Raw genomic sequence first — 16,510 nt, forward strand, 5'->3', positions numbered from 1 at the left:
CCCCCAGCTCCCACTGAAGGCTCAACCATGTAAAGGTCTCCATTCTTACTTTCCCCAAACCCCAAATTCACTTCTCAACGTTTTTTTAAGACTTTTTTTTTTTTTGGTGTTTCAAGACAGGGTTTCTCTGTGTAGCTTTGTGCCTTTCCTGGAACTCGCTTTGTAGACCAGGCTGGCCTCAAATTCACAGAGATCCGACTGCCTCTGCAACCCAAGTGCTGGGATTAAAGGCGTGCGCCACCACCGCTGCCGGGCCCTTTCTAAGACTTCTTTACCCCTAGAGATAAAGTGTTTTGGTTTTTTAAAGATTTATTTATTTATTATGTATATAGTGTTCTGCCTGCAAGTATGCCTGCACACCAGAAGAGGGCACCAGATCTCATTACAGATGGTTGTGAGCCACCACGTGGTTGCTAGGAATTGAACTCAGAACCTCTGGAACAGCAGCCAGTGCTCTTAATCTCTGAACCATCTCTCCAGTCCTGAGATAAAGTTTTAATTAAATAAAAATGCAAAAGAATCTTAAAATAATTCTTTTCGTGACAGGGTTTCTCTGTGAAACAGCCCTGGCTGTCCTGTAACTAGCTCTGTAGACCAGGCTGGCCTTGAACTCACAGAGATCCGCCTGCCTCTGCCTCCTGAGCGCTGGGATTAAAGGCGAGTGCTGCACCACCCAGACTTAAAATAATCCTATTCAACACTTCACTCACGATTTTCCTAGAAATTACCCTGCTGTTTTCAGATCCTGATGCCATAGTCCTCTTTACCCATTTGACTCCCATATGATTTAGCAGATTAGACAATTTTAAGAGGTCACTGTGGTTATCCAATCCAGAAAAGAAAAGGAAATAAAACTTCAATAGAGGTATACTCACTGAGTAATTACTACTCACACAACCAATAATTCAAAATTTCCAGAAGGAACTTCTAAAATGGGGTGAATTTTAACAAGAATAAAGTAAAATAAATTCTTTTAAGTGACCTGGCACATAACAAAACTAATTAATGAAAGGCAAACGGTATGTCCTGTCAAGATAACGTAGGAAAATGTTTTCTGTCATAATTCTGTTTAGCCTTACTTTGAGATGGAGTGATGTACATACTTGCATGGGTTGGTAAACCTGTTATATAAGATAAACTTCCCCCAATTGTTCAATTACGAGGAACTGCCTTACAATATGAGGAATGACATTGTAGGATGGAAGCTTTGCATCATAATGCATACTCTACTCTTATCTTTCTCACACAATCCAGTCCAGGTGGCCCTCACAATTCTCCATGTAATCCAGCCTCATACCTGGTTTCTGAGCGGTGCTGCAGACAAAGTCTGCTTTCAGAGGCAAGCAGATTTCTGACAAAGTGACAGACCCTCTGGATGGAACAAATTCACTCTGAGACAGGACACCAGCCTTATTCCTCCTCTGAGGCCCTTCGTTCTTCAGCTTATTCAGCTCATCAATCAGAAGTGCTCTCTTCTCAGCTATGTGAAAACATGCAAGTAATATTCCAAACGTTAAACTGTAACTGGTCCTGACTGACAAATCCTGAAAGCACACTGCAGAGACAGCTGAACAAAAGAGCACAGACACAATCAGTGACTGTCTCTTTGATGGAACTGCTGGGTAAAACGTCCTCGCTAGTGTGAACCCAACTCCTTATAATGCTTCAGCTTTTAATCAGGTTTTTATGACGTGTCACCTTCCCCACTCAACACGCTCCATTGTCACATGAGATGAGACACACAGGAGTGTGTACACGCATGTTCAGGCCGGATGCTGTGTCCCAGGTGCAGCACACATACTTGCAATCAGAAGAAGTCTCTTGGCTTCAGCTTCTTCCAGGGACCCTTTCCCATGGTCTTCATCAACACAGCAGTTCAGAGCCTGGCTGGCCTGATAGATCACGGTCTGCTGCAAATTTATGTCATTATTGAGCTCCTAGGGAAACCACAGGAAGGATTAATTAGTTAATCACCATTACCACTTGATTTAAACTTTAATTCACCTGACTGCATAAAATCCAAGTGTTAGTTTTATTGCACAAGTTTTTAGATTGCAGATTCTTCAACTGTGGCTTAACTGTGAGCATCACAGAAAATGTAACACAGTAAAAAGTTCTGAATACAAACAATCAAACGTTAACTCAAAGTCAAATGATGTGATGAATCCAAGATGCTCTGGCAGCACTTATCCATGCACACCTTCACTGTGGCCATACTTCTGAAAACAGAATGCATATCACACCATGTTAACACCAATGCATACAACCTTCAATATGACACTACTGTACTGAAGGAGGCATGGAAGACTTTGTGCTCAGATATTCACCAGGGGAACCTGGAGTGTTAAGTACACAGGGTTATCCCATCATGGGAAGGGATGAAAAACCTCCTTATTCGCCCAGAAGGCTGGAGCAGACACTCTTTCTAGCATGGTGACCTTTGTGCTATCTGTTGTGGCTAGAGACCTTTCCCGGCATTGGGCCCTCCCCAGACTCTTTTTTTTTTTTTAAAGATTTATTTATTTATTTATTATGTATACAGTGTTCTGTCCGCATGTCTTTCTGCACACCAGAAGAGGGCGCCAGATCTCATTACAGGTGGTTGTGAGCCACCATGTGGTTGCTAGGAATTGAACTCAGGACCTTTGGAAGAACAGCCAGTGCCCTTAACCGCTGAGCCATCTCTCCAGCCCCCTCCCCATACTCTTATTGTAAATTTGTTTTTCTCAGTCAATCTATAGAACCTTGCTGTGGGATGGTCTGTATGTCAAGTGTGTTGCTGATTGGTCAATAAATAAATCACTGATTGGCCAGTGGCCAGGCAGGAAGTATAGGCGGGACAAGGAGGAGAATAAAGTTGGGAAGTGGAAGGCTAACAGAGAGACACTGCCAGCCGCCATGATGACAAACAGCATGTGAAGATGCCGGTAAGCCACGAGCCATGTGGCAAGGTATAGATTTATAGAAATGGATTAATTTAAGCTGTAAGAACAGTTAGCAAGAAGCCTGCCACGGCCATACAGTTTGTAAGCAATATAAGTCTCTGTGTTTACTTGGTCGGGTCTGAGCGCCTGTGGGACTGGCGGGTGAGAGAGATTTGTCCTGACTGTGGGCCAGGCAGGAAAACTCTAGCTACAGAACCTACTTTTATGGACTTTACAAATAGTTTTGATGTAGTCACATCTGATCTAATTTAGCTTACTTTGTCATCAAGGAGATTTATGTATGCTTTGTTGTGCATGCAAGCTTGAGTTAATCATGACCAGCATAAATTTTCACTGAATTATGCTATGCTTAAATATGTCTAAAATAAACCATTCAGTGTCAGATTCCAGAAGTTAGAACCAACACTGGCTACTGAGTCCTGATGAACCAATATGCCTTCTTGCCTCCCACAGCTCATAACTGCTGGCTGAGAAGGTCACACTATATGGTATGAAATGAGCTTTTATTATATATTCAGAGTTTTCTGCTCCTATAAAACATACCAGTCAGGTGGGTGTGGTGGCCCACGCCTTTAATACCAGCACTCAGGAGACAGAGGCAGGCGAATCTCTCCGAGTTTGAGGTTCAAGGCCAGCCTAGTCTACAAAGAAAGCTCCAGGACAGCCAGAGCTACACAGAGAAACCGTGTCTTGAAAAACCACAAAACAAAACAAAACAAACACAACCAAACAAAAGACCCATAACAGTCCTTTACTCTCAATACTCAGGAGGTTGAAACAGGCAGATCTCTGAGTTTGAGGACAACCTGGTCTACACAGCAAGCTCCAGGCCAGCTAAGGTTACATCAGGAGGCCCTATCTCAAAATAATAAATGTAGCATAATGGCCTAACTAATTAGAACAAACTTTTAATATTTTCCTACCACTGTTCTCTAGTAGTTAGTAATTACTTTAAATTATAGTGCATATTCGGCTTTAAAAATTGCTGCTGTGCTGACTTGGGCTCCATATCGTCCGTCATTCAGTGAGGGCTGGGGAAACGATCAGTTAGCCAAGTGTCTGCTGCACAAGCATGGGACCTGAGTCCCGATCCCCAGCACCCATACAGAAAGTGCCACCAAACGAACATAACTGTCTTCTTTAGCACAAACCCCCTGAGGACCACAGTATGTTTCACGCTTTACCGCTATCCAACTAATAGTTATAATTATGTTTTGGGGAGCAGAGAGGTGCTGGGGATTGAACCCAGGGCCTCACACATTCTGGGCATTACTATACTCCAGAGCTTCACATTCTACTCCAAAGTGATGACTTCACAGCAATTTTCTAAAGAGCGTGTTCCTGAAGTTAAACTGAATTCAGGAGTAACTTAGCTCCCATGAATCAGATCCCACTCCAGTCACTCGGGGTTGAGATTAGTAGGGCCACAAGCTCACAATCTAGTTCAAGAAAGTCCAAATTCCCTTCCCATGCCAGAGCATACCTGCATTTTTTGTTTGATATTAACTTGACAAGAATAGACATTATTCTTTTCACCCAATTTTGAAGCAACATCTTCTTTTCGAACAATCACTTGCTTTATGGAAGGGCGCTCTGTTTCTTTGAATCTTTGAGACCTATAAGCATCAATGCTTCGGGGAAAAAAAGAGTTACTGTTAGAAATCCACTGAATAATAATAGTCTTTATCGAACATGTCAACAGAAACCTAATCTCACACTTAAGCATCAGCACATTTCCCCAAAATGGAAATGTCATCCGGGTGGAAGGAAAACTGATAGGAGTTATTCCAGGCTGGGGCTGCCCATCAGTGGCAGACTTCCTGCTTAGCACACCTGAGGTCCTGAGTTCAATCCCCAGGCCACAAACAGTTACCCCAGGCTTATAAGGATCTGTAAACAAGAGCTAAGCTGTTGTGAACACTCCTCATGTCAACTTAAGCCAACATGGTGGAGGGGCTCTTCCCCACACCCCTTACCTATAGAGAAGGTCACGGTCATCAGAGCTGATACTGTCCCCAGACTCAGCTCGAGGAACACGGGGTCTCTGGAACTTTCCTGGTTTGGGGCTTGCAGCACCTGGGCTTGTGTCTCTCAACTCCAATTTGGGTGAAGAAATTACATTCTACAGAAAAGTAAACAAGTGAGATGGTAGACTTTCAACTGTGTTTTTATGTGTTTTCTTTTTATTTCAGAGAAGTAGTCTTCATTACGTAGTCCAGGCTAGCCTCCTCCAACTCTTGATCTTCTTGCCACAACCTCCTGAAACCTGGGGTTACAGACATGTATCACCACACCCAGGATTTACATACTAGATGCTATGGATGTACAACACTGATCCTAAATGATACTTCATTTAATTCTGAGAAAGTAATTCTTTTCTGCTATTAGGAAATACATATCCAACGCATCTACTGACTTATAATAAAGTAACAAAATAGATGAAGCCTCTACAAAGTAAATGGATAAAAAACACAAATCAGCAAACCTATGAGATGCACTGCCTGTACCAGTCCATGGAAGAGGCCAGTTCTTCACAAGGCTGGACCAGACATCACAGAACCAAACTTCAAAAGCTGAACTAGGGGCTGCAGAGATGACTTGGTGGTTTAAGAGCGCCATTGGCTGATTTTCTAGAGGACCAGGGTTCAATTCCCAGCACACACATGGTGGCCACAACCATCTCTAAAATACAGTCCCAGAGGATCAATTCTTTCTGTGGCTTCTACAGGCACTGACACACATGATGCACTGCACACACATAGTGCACTGCACACCCATGATGACGCACTGCACACACATGGCGCACTGCACACCCATGATGACGCACTGCACACCCATGGTGCACTGCACACACATGGCGCACTGCACACCCATGATGACGCACTGCACACCTATGATGACGCACTGCACACCCATGGTGCACTGCACACCCATGGTGCACTGCACACACATGATGATGCACTGTACCCACATGATGATGCACTGCACACACATGGTGCACTGCACACACATGATGCACTGCATACACATGATGCATAGATAAGCACTCAGGCAAAACACCACACATAAAATAAAAATGAAGGGGGGAAAGTTCTTTACATTTGAACTAACGGAGCCATGAAGTTTTGCCTCATGCCCCACATGAGCCTGACTTCTAGTCAGCCAACTATCACTTACTCAGCATCTCAACAACACTTTTTATAGGAAAAATGCTTTCACAACAGCAGGATCCAGAAAATGCTTTCCAAAAGTTTGTCGACTCCTAAAGCACAGACTTTACTACATGATTAAGCACACTTACTTCTCATAGGCAAAAATGTGCTAATTATAATAGTTTCTATACTGACTGATAAAGATGTACTTGAGTCTGTTAGAAAGACTTAAAATTCATGGTCAGAAACTGCAACTCTCCTTACAGCAGCCTAACACACAAGGCCAGCTTGGGCTACATGAGACCCTGTCTCAAAAAAAAAAAAAAAAAAAAAAAAAAAAAAAAATCAAAAATCAAAAAACAAAACAAAACCAATCAACAAATCCTTTTAAATAAAAGTACTCCTAACTGAGCTCATCTCCAGAGCTACAGTTAACTAAAGTTAGGGTGATGGCAATTAACAGAGGTTAGGTCTCAGTGAATGCTACTTGTATTTCTGGTCCTAAATATAATTAGGACTGAAAGATTACATCAGTTCCAGAATGTAGGTACTGTTGCTGACCTTGTTTGACAGCTGGAAGAACCACATCATAGAGAATCTACAACAATTACAAAACACTACAACCAGAATTTGAGCCCAAATGTCATGCTTGCTAAAATATGTTAATGTTACCTGAGGTCACAAGAAATTACTAGAGTTTACTAGAGGTACTAAGAGAATTCTATCAGGTTCACACAACCCCACTGTCTAGAGGGTAAAAGTCATTTACCAAAAGTGGAGGAGGTGTGCAGTATCCTCAGTTTATTTTGCTAGGAGCCTGTGTACATATAGTCTTTCTTACCTCTAGACTTACCACCCCGACCGTCTGGGCTAACGGAGCAAGTAAAGACATTGAAGAGATGTTCAGTGCATCCTCCTGTTCCTCGATGTTCTCCGCTCCCACTTGCTCCATCTCCTCCTGGTTCTTTTCCATATCCAGTTCCCCTTCCTCTAGGACGTCACTAAAGATGTCATTAATGACTTTGGAGCTATTGATAGCATCATCGTCCACACTCATCTCAACTTCCCGTACTACTTCTGAAAAACATTTCAATGGGTAGACACTAAGAACCAGTGTGGCAGAGGAGGCTGCGTTTTCATGCTTACTATAATAACAGAGAGTTACCCTAAAAAAAAATCACTTCCTAACAACAGAGAGAGAGGACAACTTCTAATACATATAAAATCAAGATAAAGCTGGACTCTCATATTTAAAAATATTTTAAAAGTTCCAAAATATTTTCTAAGATAGAAAGACTAGACTTACAAAAAAACTAAACCTAATGCTTTGGATTTAAGTGAGAGTATTAAGCAGGAACACAAGATTCTGACTTTCAAAAAGTACCAAGGGCTAGAGAGATGGTTTGGTGTTAGAGTCTACTTTTCTAGAGGACCCGAGTTCAGTTCTTAGCACCCACAATGGGCTGCTCACAATGACCTGTGACTCCAGCTCAGGGCATACAACACTTTCTTTTGGCCTCTGAAGGCACCTACAGTCATATGAACACACTCCCACAAAGACACACACACATTATTTAAAAATAATAAATCTCAACGGGTGATCATGGCACACGCCTTTAGTCCCAGGAAGCAGAGGCAGGCAAACCTCTGTGAGTTCGAGGCCACCTGGTCTACAGAGCGAGTTCCAGGACAGCCAGGCTACACAGAGAAACCCTGTCCTAGAAAAAATAAATAAATTAAAATAATAATAAATCTCAACAACCACTTTCAAATGAGTCTCTTCTATTGTTAGGAGCTGTCCCTCCACACAGGAGTCAGCACAGGAAAATATTAACGCCATCTAGGGTAATTTCAGAGTAACTTAACAGTGACTGTTAGCAGCACAGTCATTGTAAAATGACAGGTCATTTAAAAACAGAGCTTCTTCTTACATTATTGTATTATTGCTTATAATGGATCCAGAGCTAGCGAGAAATAAAGACTAGAAACCAACCAGTCTCCTGCTCAGCCTTCGGGTCTGACAAGACTTTTAAAGACTTTTCCTCTTCTAAAAACAATGTTATTTTCAAAGGGCTGGACTTTGTCATTTTGCTTTCAGTGGAACCTAAAAAAGTTTGAGAAAAAACAAATTAATGTGTGTATGTGTGAACGCATGAGCACGTGTGCCAGAAACAACCTGAAAATGTAAAATTAGGGAGTCATAAATCTTTATTAGCAAGGATGCCTGTACTTTTAAGTATTCCAATCTATACATGGAGACCTGCTACATCCGTTTCCTCTTCCTGTTTTTCTCTCCACCAAGAGGAAAAAGGACAGCAATAATACAAGTTATTCTTTATTCAGACTGCTCCATCATTAGTTTTTAACTTAAAAAAGGTGTCAACGAAATCACTCAAAAACTAGGTCCAGAAGGGATTTCCTCAGACAACAGACGGAAAGCCGGAGAGCGCTCCTCTAAGACTGGAAACATTAGGCATGCCTGCTCTCCCTACTGGACTTAATATACGGTTTAAGATCTTATCAAAAGCAACTAAACAAACAATAAAAAGATATAAAAAAAATCCAAATTAGAACAGAATTGCCACTATTTCTGCTCACAGATGGCATCATCTAATGCTGACAACCCTGAAGACAATACCAAAAAATAAGACAGCACATGACCTATTAGAACTAATACAGTTAGTAAGTTCAGCAGAGTTAAATAAAGGAGATAATATCAACACCTAAGTGTGGTGGCTCACACCTGAAATCCTAAAACTTGTGTGACTATAGCAGAATTGCAGCATATTCAAGGATAGCAAGGCCTACAGAGCACAACACTGTCTGAAAGATACAACAATACATACATACAAACACATCTACACAAGCAGTGGACAAGCTGAAAAGAATTCCTAGTGATAATCTCTCCGGCAGTCAGGAAGTCTGAGCATTCATCACCACTGCATAAATCCAGGTGTACAGTACATGCACTTGGGAAGTGGGGGCAGGAGGGTCTCAAGTTCAAGGGGATCCTGGACGACAGCTTGGGCTTGGTAAGAAAGTAACAAAAAGAAGAAAATACTTAAGAATAAACTCAACCAAAGACTCAAACAATCTGTATCTTAAAAACAACAAAATTCTGATAAAAAGAAGTAAAGACACAAACAGGGAAAGATTTGGTAAAATCCCAGTAGGACCATATAATCTGTACACTCAATGTGATCTCTATCAAAATCTTCCTTTCCAGGAGCAGAAAGGCATCTTCAAATTTATATAGAATTTAAGGACTCCCTGAATATTCAGATCATGTCCGGAAGATTCATATTTCCTGTTAAAACTTATTACACAGCTGGGCTCAACTCTGCGGTACTTTCTCTGCTGTGTGGGAGACCCTGGGTTTCAGCAACACATAAAAGGAAGAAAAATCAGAAAGCTAAAGTCATCAATACAGAGCGGTACTGGCGTACAGACGAAGACCAGCGCAGTGTAACAGAGCCCAGAGTAAACCTTCACATATTTGGTCAAGAATATTCAACAAGGGAAGAAGATGAGTCACAAGCAAGAGAAGGGTCGGCTGGATAAATGATACTAGTGAACTTGGGTATCCATGCGCAGAGCATCGAAGCTGGACTCTTACATAGTGAAAAATTAGCTAAGATTAAAGATTTAAGCCGGGCAGCAGTGACACGCGCCTTTAATCTCAGCCCTCAGGAGGCAGAGGCAGGAGGATCTCTGTGAGTTCAAGTCCAGCCTGGTCTACAGAGCGAGTTCCAACACAGCCAGAACTGTTTCACAGAGAAACCCTGTCTTGAAAAACAAAAACAAAATAGATTAAAGACTTAAATATAAGATTTAAACGATAAACCATATTTTAAAAAATAGACAGGGGAAAGAGTTCATAATGTTGAATTTTTCAGTAATTTCTTATTTAAATTATTTAAAACAGAAGAGGCAACACAGTGACAGACTGAAAGGCAACCTATGAAACAAGGTAAGACATTTATACATCATGTGCATGATGAGGAGGTTACTATGTAGAATCTATAGAGAACTACTACAGCTCAACCAGAAGAATCAGATGGCTGAAAAAGGGAGGAAGCAGGCCTGCGGGATGCGGGGTGCGGGGTGCGGGGTGCGGGGTGGGGGGGGAGCTCAGTCAGCAGTGAAGTGCCTGCCATATAAGCACGGGCATGGGGGCCTGAGTTTAATCCCAGAACTCACACAGAAGTCAGGCATGGCAGTGTTCACTTTTAATCCAGCACCAGGGAGCTGGAGACAGGCAGATCCCCGGGCTTATGATCAGCCGCCCTCACCTAATCAGTGAACGACAGGTCCCAGGGACTGTTTCAAAAACAGGTGGACAACCCCCAAGGAAAAATACCCAAAACCAATGTACGCACGCACGCACGCACGCACGCACACTGGAACAGGAATGGTGGACATGCTTGTAATCACAGTGCCTGGGTTGGGGGGGCAGTGGTAAAAGGATTAGAAGTTTGAAGTAGACTCCAGGCCGTCCTAGCCTACCTAGCAGGATCCCGACTTTTTTCCCCCCAGAAAAAAACAGGTGTATGTGTGTGGGATGGGTGGGTACAGAAGTCCGTCCTTTCTTCATAGAAGAAACACAAACGACCACAAAGAACATGAAAAATGTCCACCTTCCCTATTGAGAAGCACAAATAACACAATGGGATTTCACCTTACACTTATTAAGATAGTTACTACCCAAATAAGAACATCATTATCAAAAAACACTCCAAACAGAAAATAGCAGTGCTGGTAAAAGGCAGGAAAATTAGAATTTTGTGAACTGTTGGTGAGAACATAAAATAGTGCGATTGCTCCGAACTATGATGTGATAACTCCACTTCCGGGCACTTCTCCAAAGACTGCACAGGGGCATGGGCAACTGGGTACGGACAGGAGAAGGCACTCCAAGTGCACACACTGAGAATGGGTAGTGCTGTACACGTGGTGGGACAGTGCTCAGCACTGATGACAAATGCTACAGGGGCCTCCTCCACCCAGGGGTCTCACTCTCCACAGCTTCAGTTATCTGTTGTCAACCAAAAACAGAAACCCAGAAATAGACACCAAGCTGTGACAATTCTGGTCCGTGTGGAAACACTGGAGGAAAACCTCGGTTCTCAGTTCAGGTGCTAGTCACACATTTACGCTTCACCCACACAGCCTTGGACCGCATCCCTAAAGATAAAAACGGACCGCTGTGTATTTCTTCTCACGAGGTATTTAAAGAAGACAAATTCACAGCAGCCGTGTAAAACGGGAGGGTAAAGGAACGAGGAGAATTCTGTTTAACTAGTACACTTTCAGTTCTGCAGCTGACACAGTTCTGGAGGTCGATGACAGATGAACAGAGTTGACACGACTGAAATGGACTGAAATGGGCACCTAGCAGCCATCAGGTGGGTAGAACTGGTTTCATCATTGAAGCTCAGGCTCAGTTTAGACTCAGCAATCCTGCTCTCTTGGCCCATGGAGGACTGGGATTGCAGACATGGGCTGGTAGAGTTTAGGTGAGTCTTTTTATCACACATTATTAAAATAAAATTTTGCCAGGCATGGTGGTTCATGCCTCTAATCCCAGCACTCAGAAGGCAGAGGCAGGCCAATCTCTGAGTTTGTGGCCAGCCTGGGCTACAGAGTTCCAGGACAGCAGGAGCTACATAGTGAAACCCTGTCAAAAGAAAGGAAGTAAGGAAAGAAGGAAGGAAAACAAAGAAAGCAAGAGAGGAAAATGAAAATTTGAAAGTGTTTGTGATGAACCAGGTGTGGTGACTCACACTCATAACTCCAACACTTAGCACACTGAGGCAGGAGGATTAGAAGTTCTAGAATAGTGAGTTACAGTAAGAGCCTATCTCCAAAAAGGAAGGGGAAGGGGAAGGAAGGAAGAAGAGACAGGGGGAGGGAGGGGAGAGAGGGCAGGGAGAGCTCTGCTTCCTAGCTCCTTTGTCACAATGGACTGTCCTTCTCTAGGGCTGTGGCCAGAACAAAGCCCCTCTCTCTCTGGGGTGGGAACACCACACACACAGCCAAGAGGGGGCTCTCACTCTGGGAAGAACTCACACGCCTGCGCACTGCACAGCAGCCAGCTCTGTCCTGTGAGCCATCCTGGCCCTATGCAGCGGCACACATCATCTGCAGCGGCACACATCATCTGCAGCGGCACACATCATCTGCAGCGGCACACAGCCACAGCTGAGCCGCATGGACCACTGACCTGAAGGCTCTGCACTAGAAATCTTCACTGCAGTTTGACTTTCCGCCACTTTATCTGTTACAGAACTCGATGGGGTGTTTGAAACAGTTTGATGTTTCTTGAGGGGAGTATTCTGACAGTGAATTTCCTGCAAAAAGCAAACGGAGAGGTAAATTCTATTTCTCAGAATTATAAATCTTAACTAGTTTATTAAATGAAATAGGACTATTATTAAATAACATTCTATATGCTTTTTGAGAATAAAAAATAATATGCTATTAAAGGGCCCAGGCCAGTATTGGTAATTTTCAGTGTGTAGGATCCCCATTATGTAAACTATTTAAAAGACTAGAAAGCAGGAGACTTCACACCAGAGCGGAAGTGAAGGCAACACAGAGAGCATCCCGTCACTGCTCTCTGCCCTTGCCTGTACAACATCCAGGCAGTTCTGACATGAAGAGTCTACTACATTGTCATTTACTCAAAGTACAAAACTCAAAAACAACACAAGAAGGATAAAACCAGATCCAATAATGAGGAAAAACAAGAGAAAAAACGTGCACTGTTGCACATGTCTACAAGACTTTCTGACGGACAGGCCTGGTTACTGCTCAGCTCATTGCTAACCTGCAGTGCACTCAAATAGTGCACACAGTTTATGACGGCCGTATGGTGATATTTTATTTGTATTAAAATGTTATTTGTATGTTAATAAATAAAGTTGCCCGGGTGTCAGAGCTATTAGCAAGCCATAGGAAAGCAGGGCAGTGGTAGCGTACGCTTGTAATTCCAGCACTTGGTAGGCAGAGCTGGGTAAGTCTCTGTGTGTTCAGGGATACAGCCATTATTGGATACACATGCCTTTAATCTTAATACCAATCATGGAAAACCTGGAGGCCCATACAGACAGGCTGTGAGGAGGCGGTCATGTGGTTGGGTTTACAACCAATGAGAAGGCAAGACAGGAACTCTATATAAAGACTTTAACACAGGGGTAGCTCTGGTTCGGAGAGGTAGGACCACCGCAGGAGGAAGGGTAAGGTTTTAGCTCTTAGCTCTGACCTCTTGGCTTTCTTCTTTGCATTGGTTCTGTGTTTATTATTTAATAAGAAGGTTGGATACATCTACACGGCCGGGCATGCTGGCACACACCCATAATCCCAGCACCCTGGGGGCAGATGCAAAAAAGACACCGCAGTTCGAGGCTGGCCTGGTCTACACAGTGAGCTCTAGAGCAGGCTGTGCTACACAGCAAGGCATGTCTCAAAAGCCAAGAGCACACTTCATGATTGCAGAGCTCCTGGAAACCAGCAGGGTAAGATAACAGCAGCTAACTAACGCACACAGCGCTAGGATGCGGCCTGTCACACCCTCCAGCCCTGTAGACTAGAACCCACTATTTCTGTTTTGTCAAGGAGAAAACAGGCCCAGGAGCTACAGCACTACACACAGGAAGGAAGGAAGTTACATGGTTAGTAACTGGCCCCCAGGATCCAAACCCTCATTCAGTTCCAGGTTAGAATGTCTCTCAAACGAGAAGCTGCGGACGTATAAAACATACAGTAAACTCTTTTTTTTTTTTCAAGACAGGTTTCCTTGGGTAGTTTTGGTGCCTGTCCTGGATCTGGCTCTGTAGACCAGGCTGGCCTTGAACTCACAGAGATCCTCCTGGCTCTGCCTCTCAAGTGCTGGGATTAAAGGTGTGCGTCACTGCTGCTGCCGCCTGGCTATAGTAAACTTTTGAATGTTGTATACAGGCTGTTTTTAGGTGGGAAAGAAGTTTGAGGAAGAAAAATTGATGTACATTGCAGAAAACAAGTACCTTGTTGCAGGAAACAGGAAAGTGGGTTTCAAAGTATCGTAGAGAGAAAAAACGTTTGTGCTATGCTATCCTGGCGTCTCGGCCTGTTTACTCACATTTGCTAAGTGAGTAAATGACTGTGCCGAGAATGGAAAACAACTGCCTGTTCTTATCATTACTGAAAACATAAACAGAGCAAAGCCCTGCCCCCAGCTTTTTCCTTTGGCAGTGGTCACCACCCACAAATACACATTGCACATGAAAGGCGAGGCTGTGGGGCCAGAGTTCTGCTTAGAAGCCTGATTTCATGTTTACCTGCTGGGAAAGAGAAATGACATTACTAACTTACATTGTTATTGGAAAGATTCAATGATACTTTAAAAGTGCCCACCAGAGCCCTGGCCCATTGCAGACACTCAATACATAGACACTCTTCTAATGACCTAGTACCCCCATTTTCTTCTCCCCACTAGTCTTACCTGAAGACTGTTATTGCATGGTAAACAAACACCCTCCACTTTTTAGCACTAATACAAACCCAGTTCTCTTACAAATATGGAAACTAATCCATAAACATCTGAAACAGATTTCTCACCTGAGTCCCGACAACATGAGAATAGCACCTCTGCAGTGTCTTATTAATCCTCTTTTAAAGCTCTTACTCCAAGACTTGGACCAGGATTTAGTGCACTCTGTAGCCACAGTCCCCACCAGCAACAACCTGGAACTTCTTAGCATCAGTAACAGAGAGTCTTTTCTGAACTCCAAGTACTTCTCTAGTTCAAGACCTGCATCACCAAGCTGGCACCAAGGCTATCCAAGCAACACCTTGGCCTCTCAGCTGCATAAACATGTCAACTCTAAAACCCTTCACCATCACTCCAACTTGGCCTCCCCTGAAACTGGTTTGTGCTTGTATACACCCCATCCTAACTGTGTCTCCAATCCCCACAACTCTCTCTCTCTCTTGTTCTTGCCTCGTGGAGACCTCTGGCCATCTGATGCTCTTCTTTCTTGATTCTACCCTATTTTCTTACCCCTCCACCCAGGGTGGACCTCAAAACTCCTCACTGTAACCTCTTCCTCACCAATGAACGTGTGCATTTCACCAAACATCCAGACCTCTTGTTTTGGAAAACCCTAACCCAAGACTGATCAAAATTCTTCAAATCAGCACCTAGACTCTTTGGTTAGACCTGTGCAGTTTGGTTCTAGTACACATGTATGGTCTTACAGCCTGTGGTGGTTGGAATGAGAATGTCCCCCACAGGTTCATGTATTTGAACACACGGCTCCCCAGCTGAAGGTGCTATTTGGGGAGGTTTTGAAACCTTTAGGATTTGGAGCCTTGCTGGAGGAAGTATGTCACTGGGAATAGGCTTTGATGGTTTATAGCCTTACCCTACTTTCTGTTGTTTCCTGTTTGTAGATAAAAGTGTGGCCAGCCAGCTCCTGCCTCCTTCCACGCTTCCGTGACTGTTGCTATGACTTCCCACCACAATCGACTCTGTCCTCTGGAACCCTGTCAGTACAAACCCTTGCTTCCTTGAGTTGCGTTCTGTTATGGTATTTGTCACAGCAACAGAAACTAACTAATACACAGCCACCCGAATCCCAACTCTACCATCTTGATCCCTTCTGATTCTGAGTTAGCCTCTCTTCCTTCAAGTAGTTCACCTGCCATGTTCCACTTCCTAGACCTACACTTACCTTAGTCAAAGGCAGAAGTGAGCACCCTCCCTTTCCTAGCAATGAACACAACAGCCACAAACAGACAGACACGCAGACCTGCCAGCAGCGCCTCAGACATCAGGGCTGGCAGTTTCCACTTTGCTTTTCTCAAATGGTTCCCTTCCCTCAGCCTACAACTATCAGCTCCTTTTCCTTCACCTTAACTTATTAGCTAACTCCTTTCCATCAGTGCTAAAATATTCTTAAGTCACAGAAAAAACAATTGAAACACACTTTGCTTTTTTATACCCTCCAGGCACCACCTCCTTCCTCTCCCCTAACCCTTTACACAAAAAGGTCTAACAACAGCCTACACTGGCTCTGTCTCAACCTGCCATCCCTCCTCATCCCTGCAGTCCTCACTTGCCTCATCACAGCAAACTTCAGACTTGAAACCTTAGCTGACCCATTCCAACCCTTGGTGGACGAAACCACCCCTTCCTTCTCAGAAAGGTTCATCTCCCTGGATTTTCACATGCATTTTTCACCCATGTTTTTGGCTACTCCTTTTGTGGTAAACAAATGGGTTTCTTGGGGAAGGAAACCTCTTAACTCCCTGTTAGCATTGTGTTCATAAGTTTGGTCATATGCATAAGTGCTGCTATCTCACAAGCTTCCAAGGAATTATTTAGTAGAAAATAATTTAAAGACTCCTGTCTGCAGGGACACAGGAGAAAAC

At 43.5% G+C, this 16,510-nt stretch overlaps 1 protein-coding gene across 3 annotated transcripts in view; it reads right to left on the reverse strand.

Annotated features, from left to right (window-relative positions):
• The window catches only part of Anln (anillin, actin binding protein), a 63,163-nt gene that overhangs the window by 25,778 nt on the left and 20,875 nt on the right, over positions 1-16,510 (reverse strand). For all 3 annotated transcript variants that reach the window (XM_052754798.1, XM_052754783.1, XM_052754790.1), the window contains 7 exons: positions 12,321-12,447; positions 8,091-8,201; positions 6,939-7,174; positions 4,922-5,067; positions 4,429-4,576; positions 1,802-1,937; positions 1,298-1,480 (listed from right to left, as the gene is read on the reverse strand). In XM_052754798.1, coding sequence (XP_052610758.1) covers positions 1,298-1,480; positions 1,802-1,937; positions 4,429-4,576; positions 4,922-5,067; positions 6,939-7,174; positions 8,091-8,201; positions 12,321-12,447 — 1,087 coding nt within the window. The remainder of the gene's footprint in view (positions 1-1,297; positions 1,481-1,801; positions 1,938-4,428; positions 4,577-4,921; positions 5,068-6,938; positions 7,175-8,090; positions 8,202-12,320; positions 12,448-16,510) is intronic.

This window comes from Peromyscus californicus, unplaced genomic scaffold (assembly GCF_007827085.1).
Source record: "Peromyscus californicus insignis strain IS unplaced genomic scaffold, ASM782708v3 Scaffold_11__1_contigs__length_118956290, whole genome shotgun sequence".
In the NCBI taxonomy this organism is placed as follows: Eukaryota; Metazoa; Chordata; class Mammalia; order Rodentia; family Cricetidae; genus Peromyscus; species Peromyscus californicus.